The sequence below is a fragment of the Piliocolobus tephrosceles genome, chromosome 1 (assembly GCF_002776525.5).
Source record: "Piliocolobus tephrosceles isolate RC106 chromosome 1, ASM277652v3, whole genome shotgun sequence".
Taxonomy (NCBI): domain Eukaryota; kingdom Metazoa; phylum Chordata; class Mammalia; order Primates; family Cercopithecidae; genus Piliocolobus; species Piliocolobus tephrosceles.
In genome coordinates, this window is record NC_045434.1 from 196,531,160 (window position 1) to 196,546,222 (window position 15,063).

The following is a 15,063-nucleotide window of genomic DNA, read 5'->3' on the forward strand; positions in this document are numbered from 1 at the left end:
TTGTGGCTGATGGGAAACCCATCAGGTGAGACCATAGGGGTGATGAGACCCACAATTTCCAACCACCTCCCAATATCTTCCCCCATACTGTCCTAGGAGCTCAGAATCCAGGGCTGCACTCCTAGCTCAGGCTCAGTAAGGCATGGGGAGTGGTAGTTGCTCTTTGCTGCAGTAGGGAAGGGGAAGGGAGCATGACTTCCTAGGTCCCCAGTTCCAGGCCAGTTTGGGAAGGAACTAGCCTGCTGACACTCCAGGCTATTAGGTTGGCCAGGATGGGAAAGACAAAGGCAGAGACGATGAGATAATGAACAAGATGAAGGGAGTAGATAGACAAAATGGCATCCTGGAAGAGATAGATGGTCAAGGCCAGGAGCTCCCTGGAGGTCATCCTGCCATGCTCCTGCCTCTAAGCTCACTGATGCTCCAAACCTTTCAGACAATTAGGGGTAAATGATAGCCATGCTCAAACTGTTAGCTTCTCCTGAAGACACTATCTGATCTGCCACCTTCTTCCCTCTCTGGCCAGCAAGAAGAAGGGCTGAGAGAGCCCCCAGAGAAGGATGGGTGTAAAGATTGTGTAGATACTCACCAGGCAGGTTAAAGGCGCCATCCCCAGTAAGTAGCAACAGCAGCAGCAAAAGCCTCTGGGTGCCCTTATCTGTGCTGCTGATGGTCCTGGAGGGTGCCAGGAAGAAGTCCTGGCTTGAACAGGGGAATAGATTAACGGCTCCAAGACAGTAAGGCACTGCTGGCTCTGGTGCTGCCTCTTATCTGCCTGCTGAGTGACTTTTCAGAGCTGGAACCAATGCTGATGGGAGGAGGATGGGGGGTGGGGTTTCCCATCAGCTGCAATCAGTGGACCTCTGGGGACTCCCATTCCAACTGTTGGATATCACCATGGCCCCTAAGTGTCAGGCTTCGCTGAACAGCAGGCAGATGTCCAGGCCTTCTAGGCTATCCCCCCACACTTGCATCCCAGGGACATAGCTGATCCCATTGGTCTTCCACTTCCTGGGATAAGAGGGTATTATTTGATTTTAGAGATGGAGATCAATCTCACCCTCTCCCAATTGCACAGATGGGGAAAACAAGGCCAAGTGACCCACTGAAGGACCAGAACCCAGGTTTCCTGTCCTCTAAGGCAGCTCTTTCTATTGCCCGTAATTGCCACAGTTTTCTGACTGTCCCCAGATTGCATACCTGCTGAGGCTCTCAAAGGCCTTGAGTATGAAGATCCCAGATAGGCTTCACGGGTCCTAAGTTCCCTGTCAGACTTCATTCACCTGACCCACAAAATCCTCCTCTCCTCCAGGAAGCTGCCAGGTCCCACACTTTAACCAATCACTCTCCATTGCCCTGGGATGGAGCTGCCTGTACTTGTGTGACTTGGTCATTGGTGATCCCATCAAACAAGGGCTCCCTAGAGTGAGGACCAGTCTCCATCTTCTGACAGGGAGAGAGCAGGTAGGGCCATCTCCTTCATCAGACAGGGGCTCCCTCCCATGAGGACCAGACTTTCCTCCGCAAAACTTAGGACCCTGAGGGCAAAGGTTATATCTCTACAATTAAGTCAGAAATTTTTAGGGGTGCAATTCTCCCTCCCATTAGACTGGAGGCTCTTCAGGGCAGTCTGTGACTCTCCCACCAGACAAATGGGATTTTGAGGGTCATAATCTGTCTTCCCTATCAGACCCAGGCAAGTACACCAAGGAGTTGGTGATCCACCAGTCAGAGACATTGATTCCAACACAAAACTTTATTGTCAACACACAGATGTCTGGCCCTACTGGCCTTGCCTTTCTCTTCTTGGTGCTAGGGCCCACTGAGGCCCCCCACCAGCTCTGGGCAAGAGCAGGGGGCCAGGGATCCCCATCTTTAGGTCAAATCCTGGCTGCGTTGGCCAGCACCCCCTTCTGTGCTCATCCTTGCTGCTAGGGTTCCCACTCTCATCATCCAGCATCCTTCTCTGTCCTGGCTCCTCTGGACCTGGGGCTCACAGGCACCAGCCCTGCAGGTGCTGCCACCTTCACAGCCCCTGGCCTCTGCCCAGGTGTAAGGGAGAGGATGGGCTCTGGCCAGGCTCTGCCAAGCCACACTAAGGACACAGGAAGACGCAGCGGCTGGGTGTGTGTGTGCAGGCCCCTTGGCTCCCATCCTGGCCTCTCAATGGCTGTTCTTGCGTTTTTTAAGGAGTATTTGTGAGCTAGAGTCATGAACCTGCAAACCAAGAGGTCTTCTTTTTAATCCCCCTCCCCTGATATGGCAGACTCCGTTACTCACCTCCTCCAGTCTCACCAGCTTCCTCAGTCAGGCCTCCCAGGAAGTTCTTCATAGGTCTAACTTGAGCCTACCTAGTATCCCCTCTGAGTTTGGGAGCCCAGGGTGTATCCCACGCAGATGGTGTCGGGGTAGAAAAAGAAACTAAGTAACATGGGTGTGTGCCTTTTTCTCTCCAGGAGCTCTGGAGGCAGCTAGTTTTATGCACCTTAGATAGGATCCTGGGGTCCTGTGCCCACAGTATACTTACAGCCTAAGTGTCTGCCACTAGGCAGGCACTGAGCTGGCTCACGCTACACACACTAAGAAAGGGTAGGTTTGAAGGTGCTAGAGATGAAACTGGCTGGAAGGGTGGAGCCACTCCAAGAAGGAAAGTACAGAACCTAACCAGATAGGCAGTGACAGTTGGGGTAGGTGGAAATTTAAGAGGCAGACAGCCAGGCGCGGTGGCTCACGCGTGTAATCCTGGCACTTTGGGAGGCTGAGGAGGGTGGATCATGAGGTCAGGAGTTCAAGACCAGCCTGGTCAAGATGGTGAAACCCTGTCTCTACTAAAACTACAAAAATTAGCCAGGTGCCGTGGCAGGTGCCTGTAATCCCAGCTACTTGGGAGGCTGAGGCAGGAGAATCGCTTGAACCCAGGCGACAGAGATTGCAGTGAACCGAGATCACGCCACTGCATTCCAGCCTGGGCGATGGAGTGAGATTCCATCTCAAAAACAAAAAAAGAAAAGAAAAGAAAAAAGGAAAAAAAAATGTGGTGTGGTGGTGGTGAGGGGGACCAGATCTTGGAATAGACAGAAACTTTGACAAATGGTCCAGAGGCCCGGCTGGGCATTTGCACCTGCGTGGAGTGTCAGGGCGAGTACCGATTGGGTAGGAGAAGGAAGGCACACCTTTTCCATGTTAACGAGCGCACTGAGCAAGTCTCCGTGTTGAGACATCTGGCGGATGTCCTTGGATGACGTAGTCTCCAATGATCCGCTCGTTGAAGACTGCCTTTGCAACACCTCTGCCTCCTGCTCCTGGTTGAAGCGGATTGCACACACCTCCTCCACAATCCTGGGGATGGAGCAGTGAGTGCCTTTCAGAAGGCTGCAGGGGAGGGAAGCAGCCCTCCCACCTCTTCCCTGGCGTCACCCCCGCTTCGCTCTCCCACACAGCCCTGACAGAGACCCAGGCCAAGCTATGCCCTTATGTGAGATGGGAGGAACTCGGAGTCTGGATTCCAGCTCCTCCACCAATAGGGTGGGGGACCTCTCTAGGGCCCAGAGTCTGCCTTCTAAAATGGTGAGGGTGTGAGGCCAAAAGACTCTGACACTCCACCCAGCCTTGACTCACATGACTTGGGGGCACCCCCAGTACCCTCCCCTACATGTTGAGTTCATCTCTGATCTCCTTGTACTGCCTCAGGTTCTCCTGTATTGCCTCAAGCACCAAGCAAAAGTTGTCACACGTTTTTTCTGAGAGGTTGGACAGGGGGCCTCCCACAAGGGGTTCCTGGAGGAAACCAGATTTCTCCGAGCGGGCGACCACACAGTGCACCAGTGGCAGCTGGTCATTCTCCTCCTCTTCCTCTGCGCCTGTCTGGGAATCGGGAGATGGAGAGGGGTCAGGACAGCTCAGGCAGGCGCGCCCCCGGCACTCCTTTCCTGCTTGGCTTCAGGATGAGTCTCTTAGGATCCCAGGGTTCTAAGGCCCTCATTTCAGCTCTCACCAGTCTTAGCCTTACTGCCTTGCTGGAGGAACCCAACTTTAAATGCACATGCCCTTTCCCCACTTCTTTAAAAATTCTCACCCCTTTTCAAAATTTAGCCCTGCCCCAGATTTCAACCCTGATAAACCCTACCCAGCAAATTTATAAAGCCCTGCCTACCCTCAAGCCCAGACCTCCAGCACTCCACTCTTTTAGAAGTACTCCACTCCTTTGCCCAACCTTATGGAAGTACTACCCTGAATGAATAACATGGTAGCTAACATTTATTGAGTGCTTACTACGCACCAAGCAGTGTTCATTTACCCATGAACCCTCATAAAATAACCCTATGAGTTAAGTACTATTATTATTCCCATTTTACAGAAGAAAAAATTTGAGGCTTAGATGGGTAAATGCCCCAAGGTCACCCAGCTGCTCAGTTTTGAGTTGCCATAGAAATCTAACATCTAGAAAATCCACGGGCAGATCACGAGGTCAGGAGATCAGGACCATCCTGGCTAACACGGTGAAACCCTGTCTCTACTAAAAACACAAAAAATTTTGCCGGGCGCGGTGGCTCAAGCCTGTAATCCCAGCACTTTGGGAGGCCGAGACGGGCAGATCATGAGGTCAGAAGATCGAGACCATCCTGGCGAACACGGTGAAACCCCGTCTCTACTAAAAAAATACAAAAAACTAGCCGGGCGAGGTGGCGGGCGCCTGTAGTCCCAGCTACTCGGGAGGCTGAGGCAGTAGAATGGCATAAACCCGGGAGGCGGAGCCTGCAGTGAGCCGAGATGGCGCCACTGCACTCCAGCCTGGGCGACAGAGCGAGAGTCTGTCTCAAAAAAAAAAGAAAATCCACACCCCTCAGAAGCCCCAGTTGGTGGGTGGGTGGGCACTCAAGATGGGGGGCTGCTACCGCCAGGCCTCCAACTTGGCTTTCTCCAGCCCTTCATTATGCAAGTACACACATACATGCACATATGTTCAAGTCTGCTCTCATACACACCCCTTTTCCTCCCTTCTGCCCTCCCCATCCCACGCACCTCACTAAAGGTAATTCGTTGCTGTTGTCCCTCCTTTTCTGCCTTCATCATTTGCTCCAGGTTGGTGGTCACCACGATGATGAACAGGTTGATGCCAATGAAGGCACCGATGGTGATGAAGATGATAAAGTAGACGGCACCCCCAATCTCCATTGCATATTCCCTCTTCTCTGTCCTGCAGATGGCAGGCAGGGGCCCCATCATTTCCCTAGCCCTTCGAGCCTGAGTTTCCTTATCTATGAAGTGGGAAAATCATCCCAAGGCCTACTAGGACTTCTGCCTGTGTCACTGCTGTTGTGCAGATCCCATTCCCTACTCCTGTCTCAATAGCTGCTCTCTACTAAGCACCTGCTGTGCTGCCAGACAGTGGGCTGATTCTCTAACCAACCCTGCAAGGTGGGGACGTGCACATCAACACTATTAAGTTTAATCTATTAGCTACACTCCTTTTTTTTTTGAGACGGAGTCTCGCTCTGTTGCCCAGGCTGGAGTGAAGTGGCGCGATCTCGGCTTACTGCAAGCTCCACCTCCCGGGTTCACGCCATTCTCCCGCCTCGGCCTCCCAGGTAGCTGGGACTACAGGTGCTTGCCACCACACCCGGCTAATTTTTTTTGTTTTTGAGACGGAGTCTCACTCTGTCACCCAGGCTGGAGTGCAGTGGTGCGATATCGGCTCACTGCAACCTCCGCCTCCCAGGTTCAAGCAATTCTCCTGCCTCAGCCTCCTGAGTAGCTGGGATTACAGGTGTCCCCCCGCCTGGCTAATTTTTGTATATTTAGTAGAGACGGGGTTCACCTTTTTGGCCAGGCTGGTCTTGAACTCCTGACCTTGTGATCCACCCGCCTCAGCCTCCCAAAGTGCTGGGATTACAGGTGTGAGCCGCTGCACTTTGTTTTTGTATTTTTAGTAGAGATGGTTTCACTGTGTTAACCAGGATGGTCTTGATCTCCTGACCTCGTGATCTGCCCACCTTAGCCTCCCAAAGTGCTGGGATTACAGGCGTGAGCCACCATGTCCAGCCAGCCTGATTTTTTTTTTTTTTTAGACAGTCTTGCTCTACTGCCCAGGCTGGAGTGCAGTGGAGTGATCTGGGCTCACTGCAAGCTCCGCCTCCTGGGTTCACACCATTCTCCTGCCTCTGCCTCCTGAGTAGCTGGGACTATAGGCACCTGCCACCACGCCTGGCTAATTTTTTGTATTTTTAGTAGAGACGAGGTTTCACCGTGTTAGCCAGGATGGTTTCGATCTCCTGACCTCATTATCCACCCGCCTCAGCCTCCCAAAGTGCTGGGATTACAGGCGTGAGCCACCATGCCCGGCCCCAGTCAGCCTGATTTTTATCCATTATCTACGTCATAATGGAGAATGACTGTAGAAGCCCTATATCTACTGGGCTTCTATACTCACATGTAGAAGATAAAAAGAAATCAGTTAAGGGGGTCCCACTTTCTGGAGTAAACTGGAAAGAAATAGGGCTTAGACTTAATGGAAAAGAGCTAAAGAACAGAACACAAAAATGAATGTGGGCAATGGGTTTAAGAATGACCTGAAGTTCCCAGGAGTTCAGGCAGTTTGGTGGGCTCCAAGGTGGGCTGGGAGGTTGCTCTGTAACCTGGGGCATAACTACAGACCTGCTCCCCTATCCAAGGCCGACTACCCAGCTGGTTAGCGTGATGGGAGAGGTCCCCACGAAAGGGTTGGAATGGGACTCTGAAGTGTGGAGATTCAAGGGCGACAAGGCTTCAGGTACCACAAGCCCAGGTATTTCCTTTTCCTCTGTTTAAAGACCTGGGAACTCCTGCTTCCACTAGGCCATCCTCATCCCAGTCCCTGGAGCTCCCACTCTCAGGGAGAGCCCTCACACCCTACCGGCTTCCCTGCCCCATAGGTGGGGTGAGACTGAAAGTCCCACCGGCACTCACTGGAAGTCACTGTAGATGTCCACCCAGCCATCCTGGGTGATGCAGATGAAGAGGGTGTACAGTGCAACCTGTATGTTCCGGAAATGCTTGGGCACGAATGCACCAAAGAGTGTTACCCCAAACACCGAAGAAACCTGTCAGAGAGAACAGAGCCCCACCCCGACTTCACCAAAGGACCTGGAAATAGGACACGCGAATATCATGCAAATGAACGCTGCCAAGGAAATCACAGGGATTCAGGCCCAGGGGCCTCTCTGCTGGTCCAGACACCCCTCTATTCGCAATGACCCAAGGGCCCTATTCAGGGAAGGGAAACAGCTGGGGGCAGGGGCAGGCACTGACCAGCATGAAGAAGAGGATGAGGACCATGATATTGGCCAGGTCAGGCACCGACTGCAGGATGACGCGGATCATCAGGGCCAGGGGCTCCACCACCATGCACACACGCACCAGACGAAGCGCCCTGTGGCAGAGCCTCTCAGGGGTGCCCCTAAGCCCTTCCCAGCCCCCTCCCTCCTCATTACCCCCACCAGCTGCCCAGAGAGGCAAAGCTGATCTCCATCTGGTCGTTATCCCCCCATCTCATTCCTGGGTTCCAGATAGGTCCCCCTCATTTCTCCAGAGCTCCCAGCTCACCTGAGAGTATAGTTGATGGAGGGGATATTGACTTCATTAATGAAGAACCGCAAGAGCAGGGTAAAGACGATAATGAAGTTGAGGATGTTCCAGCCGTCCTGGGGAGTAGGCCAGTCCCAGTGGGATCTGTCAGGCCCAGCCTGTGGGGGCATCCTAGGTCTGCCCTCCCCACATCCCAAGGATGAGTGCTCAATGTCCCTCTCAGAGCAGGGCCAGTCAGCTGCCATCCACTGCTGTTACCCTGCCGTCCCCCAAACATGCCACAAAACACACGCGTACTCTCTGTCCCATACATGTGTCAATAGCCAAATGCAGTATCAGAGACACACAGCAAAGACCCTTACAGATACACAGCTGGTTCCTAAGGTGAGTGCCCACCTTGGCTAAAGCATGTGCAAAACAGCCTTGCCCTACAGTTAGGTAACCTGAAAACACTTGGCTGTTCCTGTCTTTGGGTGACACACACTACAATTAATAATAAACTGAAAATAGATACTAGTAAAAACATAAGGAATACTGCTTCAGTCGCCAGTTCTGAGGTGAGATAGCTCTCACAGCATAAGAAAGGAAGACAGGCGGGCCGGGCATGGTGGCTCATCCCTATAATCCCAGCACTTTGGGAGTCTGAGGCAGGTGATCACGATGTCAGCAGTTGGAGACCAGCCTGGCCAACATGGTAAAATTCCATCCCTACTAAAAATACAAAAATTATCTGGGTGTGGTGGCACGTGCCTGTAGTCCCAGCTACTCGGGAGGCTGAGGCAGGAGAGTTGCTTTAACCTGGGAGGCGGAGGTTACACTGAGCCAAGATTGCACCACTGCATTCCAGCCTGGATGACAGGGCGATAATGAAAGAGAGAGAGAGAGAGAGAAAGAAAAAAGAAAAGAAAAGAAAAGAGAAAAGAAAGAAAAGAAAGAAAGAGAAAGAAAGGAGGGAGGGAGGGAAGGAAGGAAGGAGGGAAGGAAGGAAGGAAGGAAGGAAGGAAGGAAGGAAGGAAGGAAGGAAGGAAGACAGGAAGACAGGCACAGTTTGCAAGCCCTTTGTCCAATAAGGCACTTACACAGGAATGAGGTGGGGAGGAGGAGAAAACTCACAGGTGTGAAAAATCTGAACAAGGATCACACTTCTAGAAATCTGATCCGCAGATACGCTGGTTAAGGTACAAAATGACAATTTGTATAAGGTTGAGAATAACCAACATGCCAGGTGCAGTGGTGCAAGTCTGTAATTCCAGCACCTTGGGAGACTGAGGTGGGAGGATTGCTTGAGCTCAGGAGTTCCAGACCAGCCTGGACAACATGGTGAAACCCTGTCTCTACAAAAAAATATAAAAATTAGCCAGGGGTGTTGGCAAGTGCCCCTGTAGTCCCAGCTACTTGCAGGGCTGAGGTGGGAGGATCACTTGAGCCCAAGAGGTCAAGGCTGCAGTGAGCCTAAATGGGTGTCATTGTACTCCAGCCTGGGCAACAAGGGTGAGACTCTGTCTCAAAAAAAAAAAAAAAACAAAACAAAAAAACAAAAAGAAAACCAACGTGTCCAGTGATCAGAAGAGACTGATTGGGTAAATGATAGCACGTTAAATTCCATTAAATCAATAGAATACTATGTAGCTATAAAAAGAAAAATGAGGCCAGGTATGGTGACCCTTGCCTGTAATCCTGGTGCTCTGAGAGGCTGGTGGAAGAGGACCGCTTGAGGCCAAGAGCTTGAGACCAGCCTGGAAAACATAACAAGACCTCATCTCTACAGAAAAAAAAAAAAAAAAAAGAAAGAAAGAGAAATGAGAAAGATCTCTATGTATTGATATAGAAAGATTGTCAGGATCCATTCAGTGACAAAAGTAAAGTGCAAAATAATGTTTATGCTATGTTACTGTTAGGAAAGGGAAGATTGAGAGTATATACATACTTGCTGATTATTGTAAAAATAAATACTGGGATGATGCTATAGTTTGAATGCTTATCCCCTCCAAATCTCGTGTTGAAATCTGATGTTCACTGTTAGAGGTGGGACCTAATGGGAGGTGGTTGGGTCATGAATGGCTTGGTGCCATCCTGAAGGTAATAAGTGACTTCCCTCAAGAGCTGCTTATTAAAAGGAGCCTGGCACAGGCCAGGTGTGGTGGCTCATGCCTGTAATCCCAGTACTTTGGGAGGCCAAGGTAGGCGGATCACGAGGTCAGGAGATCGAGACCATCCTGACTAACACGGTGAAACCCCGTCTCTACTAAAAATACAAAAAATTAGCCAGGCATGGTGGCGGGCGCCTGTAGTTCCAGCTACTTGGGAGGGTGAGGCAGGAGAATGGCGTGAACCCGGGGAGGTGAGGCTTGCAGTGAACTGAGATTGCATCACTGCACTCCAGCCTGGGTGACAGAGCAAGACTCTGTCTCAAAAGAAAAAAAAAAAGAGAGCCCAGCATCTCCCCTCTCACTCTCTCTTTTGTTTCCTCTCTCACCATGTGATCTGCACATGCTTCACCTTCTGTCATGAGTGGAAGCAGCCTGAAGGCCTCACCAGAAGCAGATGTTGGCACCATGCTTCTCACATAGCCTGCAGAACTGAGAGTCAAATACAACTCCTTTCTTTATAAGTTATTCAACCTCGGGTATTCCTTTATAGCAACACTAAATGGATGAAGACAATAAAAAAGAGGCTACAAATATAAAAACATTACCTAGAAAGGATAGTGGTGGGAGAAAGGGGATGAGGGGACAAGAGAGAAGCAAGAATTCTATCTGTACCTTTCAAGATAGTTTTGACCAGCACGTATCTGCATTAAATATTCAAAAAGAAAACTTTTTTTGGAAACAGAATCTCACTCTGTCGCCCAGACTGGAGTGCAGTGGCGCAGTCTCAGCTCACTGCAATCTCCGCCTCCTGGGATCAAGCGGTTCTCCTGCCTCGGCCTCTAAGTAGCTGGGATTACAGGCGCCTGCCACCATGCCCAGCTAGTTTTTGTATTTTTAGTAGAGACGAGGTTTCACCATGTTGGCCAGTCTGTCTCAAACTCCTAGCTTCAAGTGATCTTCTTACCTCAGTCTCCCAAAGTGTTGGGATTATAGGCATGAGCCACTGCAGCCAATAAGAAAACTATATTTAATGGGAAAAAAAAGTTCTTAAATGTATTGAGGACCCAATAAGCACAAGTCCTGCTGGCCTCTCATACTGAGTCTGCACCTTCACATGCACAAGGAGATACAAGCCTGCCTGTCTGCAGATCCACCCGTAGATCCATTCAGTATGTAGCTCCTGTTGTGTGCCATACCCAGATCAGTTCCTGAGAATATAGGATGCCTGCCCTGTTGGGCTCACAGACTATTCTGAGGGAGATGGATAAACAGCAAATTTTAACTCCATGAAAAAAAAAATAGTAATAATAAGTGCATAGCATCATGGAGACACAAAGTAGCGCCTAACCTATCCTGGGAGAGACAGGAAGACTTCCTGGAAGAGAAGACATCTGAACGAGTCTGTAAGTAGGAGTAAAGCAAGTGAATAGGGAAAATCAGATTTTGTAACATGTGGAAATTACATGAAATTCCAATTTGGGTGTCCATGAACACAGCCATGCCCACTTCATTTATGTGCGGTCCATGGTTGCTTTTGTGCTGCCATGGCAGAGGTGAGTCATTGTAACAGAGACTGTACAGCCGTGAAGCTTAAAATCTTTTTTATCCGGCCCATTACAGAAAAAGTGTGCTGATCCCTGCTGACCTCTGTAAATTAAGGTACATGCTCTCAGCCCCATTTCTCAGATAAGGAAGTCAGGTTTGTCCAAGACTGCAGAGCTGGGGAAAGCTGGAGCAGGGATTGGAATTGGAGCCAAGGCAGGTTGCACTTCTAGCACCAGTTACTTTCTGCCACATCATACACATCTCAGAACTAACACACTCTGTCTATACACACACACACATACTCACACCCTCAGTTTGTAGAGCCAGGAGTACAGGGGCAGACTGGGTGGTGTGCAGTCCCCAGGGGAGAGTAGGGGCAAAGGGCTCCAGATCTCACCTTCCAGAAAATCCAGAAGCCATTGAGCCAGCCAAGGAGAACCTCACACATAAGGATGGTCAGCACAATGTCATCTATGGTAGAGAACAACTCATAGTGTTTCTACATGGAAGACAGAGAAAAAAGAGGGGCAGAGAGGTCAGTGGAGCAGGGCCTGGGCAAGCCGGCAGGGAGAGGATGTATGTAGGGGAGGGAAGGCCCATATCACTACTGCTCTTGGTCCTCAGCATCTTTGTCACTTCCTTTAAAACACACTTTGCATGTGCGTGCCAGGCACGGTGCTGGGACTATCACATATCACTTCATGTTACCATGACTGTTGTCCTGCAAAGTAGGTTTTCTTCCCGTCTTACAGAAGTGGAATCAGAGTGGAGTCTGTGTGTGCACAGCTAGTTGATAAAGATGGTTTTCTGACTACGGACTTTTGTCCCTAACTTCTAGAATAGGGATATTTTGGAGAGGGAGGTAGGAGAGGCAGAACAGCCTCCAGGATTGGGAGGAAAAGACCTGGCCCCTGAGGGTAGAGAACACCAAGCTCCATCTGTCCTAACCTCTCCTGCTATTCCAGCTCTCCAAATACTCCAAGTTAGGCCTGACCAAACTCCTGGGTATCCTGCCACTCATGGGTCCAGGACATGCACCCTGGATGGATGAATTGGTAGATGGGTGACTAGGGTCTGCCCAGAGCCCAATTCACTTTCTCTCAATCTCGAAACTCCTCCTTCAGCCTCCTTATGGCTGCGACCCCACTAACAGCCCCCATAGTGCCTGACTCTACCTAGCAGTCCCAAGTCACCATGTCTCCTCTCTTTCTTTTTTTTTTTGTGATATCTCAGCTCACTGCAAACTCTGCCTCGTGGGTTCGAGCAATTCTCCTGCCTCAGCCTCTCAAGTAGCTGGGATTATAGGTGCCCACCACAACGCCCGGCTAAGTTTTGTTTTGTTTTGTTTTGTTTTGTTTTGTTTTGTTTTGAGAGGGAGTCTCGCTCTGTCGCCCAGGCTGGAGTGCAGTGGCCGGATCTCAGCTCACTCTAAGCTCCGTCTCCTGGGTTTACACCATTCTCCTGCCTCAGCCTCCTGAGTAGCTGGGACTACAGACGCCCACCACCTCGCCCAGCTAGTTTTTTGTATTTTTTAGTAGAGACGGGGTTTCACCATGTTAGCCAGGATGGTCTCGATCTCCTGACCTCGTGATCCGCCCGTCTCGGTCTCCCAAAGTGCTGGTATTACAGGCTTGAGCCACCGCGCCCAGCCAAGTTTTGTATTTTTAACAGAGATGGGGTTTTACCATGTTGGCCAGGCTGGTCTTGAACTCCTGACCTCAGGTGATCCACCCACTTCAGCTTGCCAAAGTGTTGGGATTACAGGTGTGAAGCACTGCACCTGGCTCAAAAAAAGTTTTTAATTAGCCAGGTGTGGTATCTCGTGCCTGTAGTCCTAGCTACTTGTGAGGCTGAGGCAGGAGGATCACTTGAATCCAGGAGTTCAAGGCTGCATTGAGCCAAGATGGTGTCACTGCACACTAGCCTGGGTGACAGAGTGAGACCTTGTCTCTAAAAAAAAAAAGAAAGAAAGAAATTAAAACATCAAGGATAAGTCACACTGAACTTCAAGTTGGACACAGAGAAGTCTCTCATATGCTGTTTTTCCCCAAAAGTCTCCCCCACCTCTCTTTGCCTGGCCAACTCCTACATGCTCTTTTTTTCTGTTTCTTTGTTGTAGTGACTGAGATCACATCCTACTTTTTACTCTCAACTCCAGTGTCACTTTCTCCAGGAAGCCAGCTCTGATCCCCCAGATTAGGTTCGAGTGCCTTCGTTGAGCCTCCATGTACTCTGGGTGCTACTTGGGCACTTGTAATGACAGTTTCTGTGTGTCTGAGACAGGACCCAGTTGTGCTTATTATCCCTGGGACCCTGGCTGTCTGCACAGTCAGTACCTAGCACTGAGTGATTCTCCTTTAGTAAGTGCTGGTTAGAATTGGATACCCCTTCTCCACAAGGCACCCATTTGCCTCCCTCTCCTCACACCATTCTTCTCTCGTCCTTCCTGTACAAATCCAATGCATTCCTCAAAGCCAGGCTGCAGAGCCCTCTCCACCATGAAGTCTTCCTTGATCTCCAGATTCCTAGAAGGTCAGAGCTGACAGACCCTTGAAGAGTACCCAATCCAACCATCATAGACAGATAAGGAGCCTGAGGCCGGGAGAGTTCTCGCCCCAGGGCCCCCATTAGGGTTAGTGGGGCAGAGATCATGGTGGCGTCCCACCTGGTCCAGGTAGGAGTTGGTGCGGAGAGCGATGGTGATAGCGTTGATCACCAGCAGCAGGGCCAGCAGCAGTTGGAAGGCAGGGTGTCGGAGCAGCTTCTTGATGTACATACGAGTGATGTACTCCTGCATGTCCCAGGTGTCCTGGGAGAGGGCAGGACCTTCCTTCAGGCAGGTGGCACCATAGGAAGCCTCTGCCTGGAGGTTTGCTCTTAGAGAATGGGGGTCCCTGGGGCCCACTCTAGAGGGGGAAAGTCACCTGAGAGTGGATCATGGAATGGAGACATCAGTGTAGGGGTCACTATTTAAATGGCCACTAAAAGTGGGTTACTATTGGGGGATTTTTGTGGAAGTCATTGCCAGAGAATCTCTTTGGGCTCTCTGATAGAGAAGACGATCATTATATAAGGGTTCCTATGGGGGGCACTGCCAGAGAGTTACTAACATATCAAGGGCAGTCACTCAGGGATCAGTGCTAGGGAGGGTCCTCTGGGAGCGTTTAGATGGGAGAGGGGGCAGAGTTACCACGAGGGTCTGCTGCCCATGCGCACAGCTGCAGGAGGGGCCACTGTGGGGCGGGAGCTATCCTTACCGCTTTGTTCATGATATCCCGGCGGTTGATGAGCACCTGCTCCTCTGGCCGACCGTAGGACTCGTGAATGGTACTCTGCAGGGGAGAGGGGCGGCCCCTCAGTGCAGCTACTCCCCCTCCAAACCCCATACGGTCCTCATGAGTCCCGCCCCCCACCACGAGGCCTGTGTGGGAGGTCCACTGCTGCCACCAGGCCTTTTCATTATCCCTCATGGTTGCTCAGTCTCTTCTTTCTCCTCAAAGAATCTTCACTCCAAGTGGTCTCACTCCCCCTCCTGGTTATATCACAGAGGCCTCTGTGACCTCCAGCCTTCTGCATTCTACTGAGGAATTCCAACCAGGAGAGAAGCTCCTCCCATTGTCCCTCCTCCGCATCCCACAGAGGATGTCTGGGGATGCTGTAGGGATGCTGGGCTGGGGTTGGAAGTCAGAGGCTGATGGGAGCAGGTCAGAGCTCCTGTGCAGCCTGGATGGAGTCATAGGGACGTGTCCCTGCCTTGGATCCAGGAGGTGGAGGTGAGGCTGGAATGAGGAGTGGAGAAGTGTTTTCCCCAGGGCCTATCCAGGGCAGACCTCAACCTGCACCCCTCTGTACCAGCTGCCCTGTC

At 50.9% G+C, this 15,063-nt stretch overlaps 1 protein-coding gene across 1 annotated transcript; it reads right to left on the bottom strand.

Annotated features, from left to right (window-relative positions):
* Positions 1 to 1,741: 1,741 nt before the first annotated feature.
* CATSPER4 (cation channel sperm associated 4) lies at positions 1,742 to 14,694 on the bottom strand. The gene is made up of 10 exons (XM_023219280.2): positions 14,456 to 14,694; positions 13,864 to 14,007; positions 11,596 to 11,697; positions 7,582 to 7,679; positions 7,288 to 7,408; positions 6,946 to 7,079; positions 5,023 to 5,197; positions 3,653 to 3,864; positions 3,174 to 3,339; positions 1,742 to 2,217 (listed from the first exon to the last, which is right to left on the bottom strand). Exons 1-10 carry the CDS (start codon positions 14,666 to 14,668, stop codon positions 2,164 to 2,166), a joined length of 1,419 nt encoding a protein of 472 aa, XP_023075048.1. The 5' UTR covers positions 14,669 to 14,694; the 3' UTR covers positions 1,742 to 2,163.
* Positions 14,695 to 15,063: the final 369 nt, after the last annotated feature.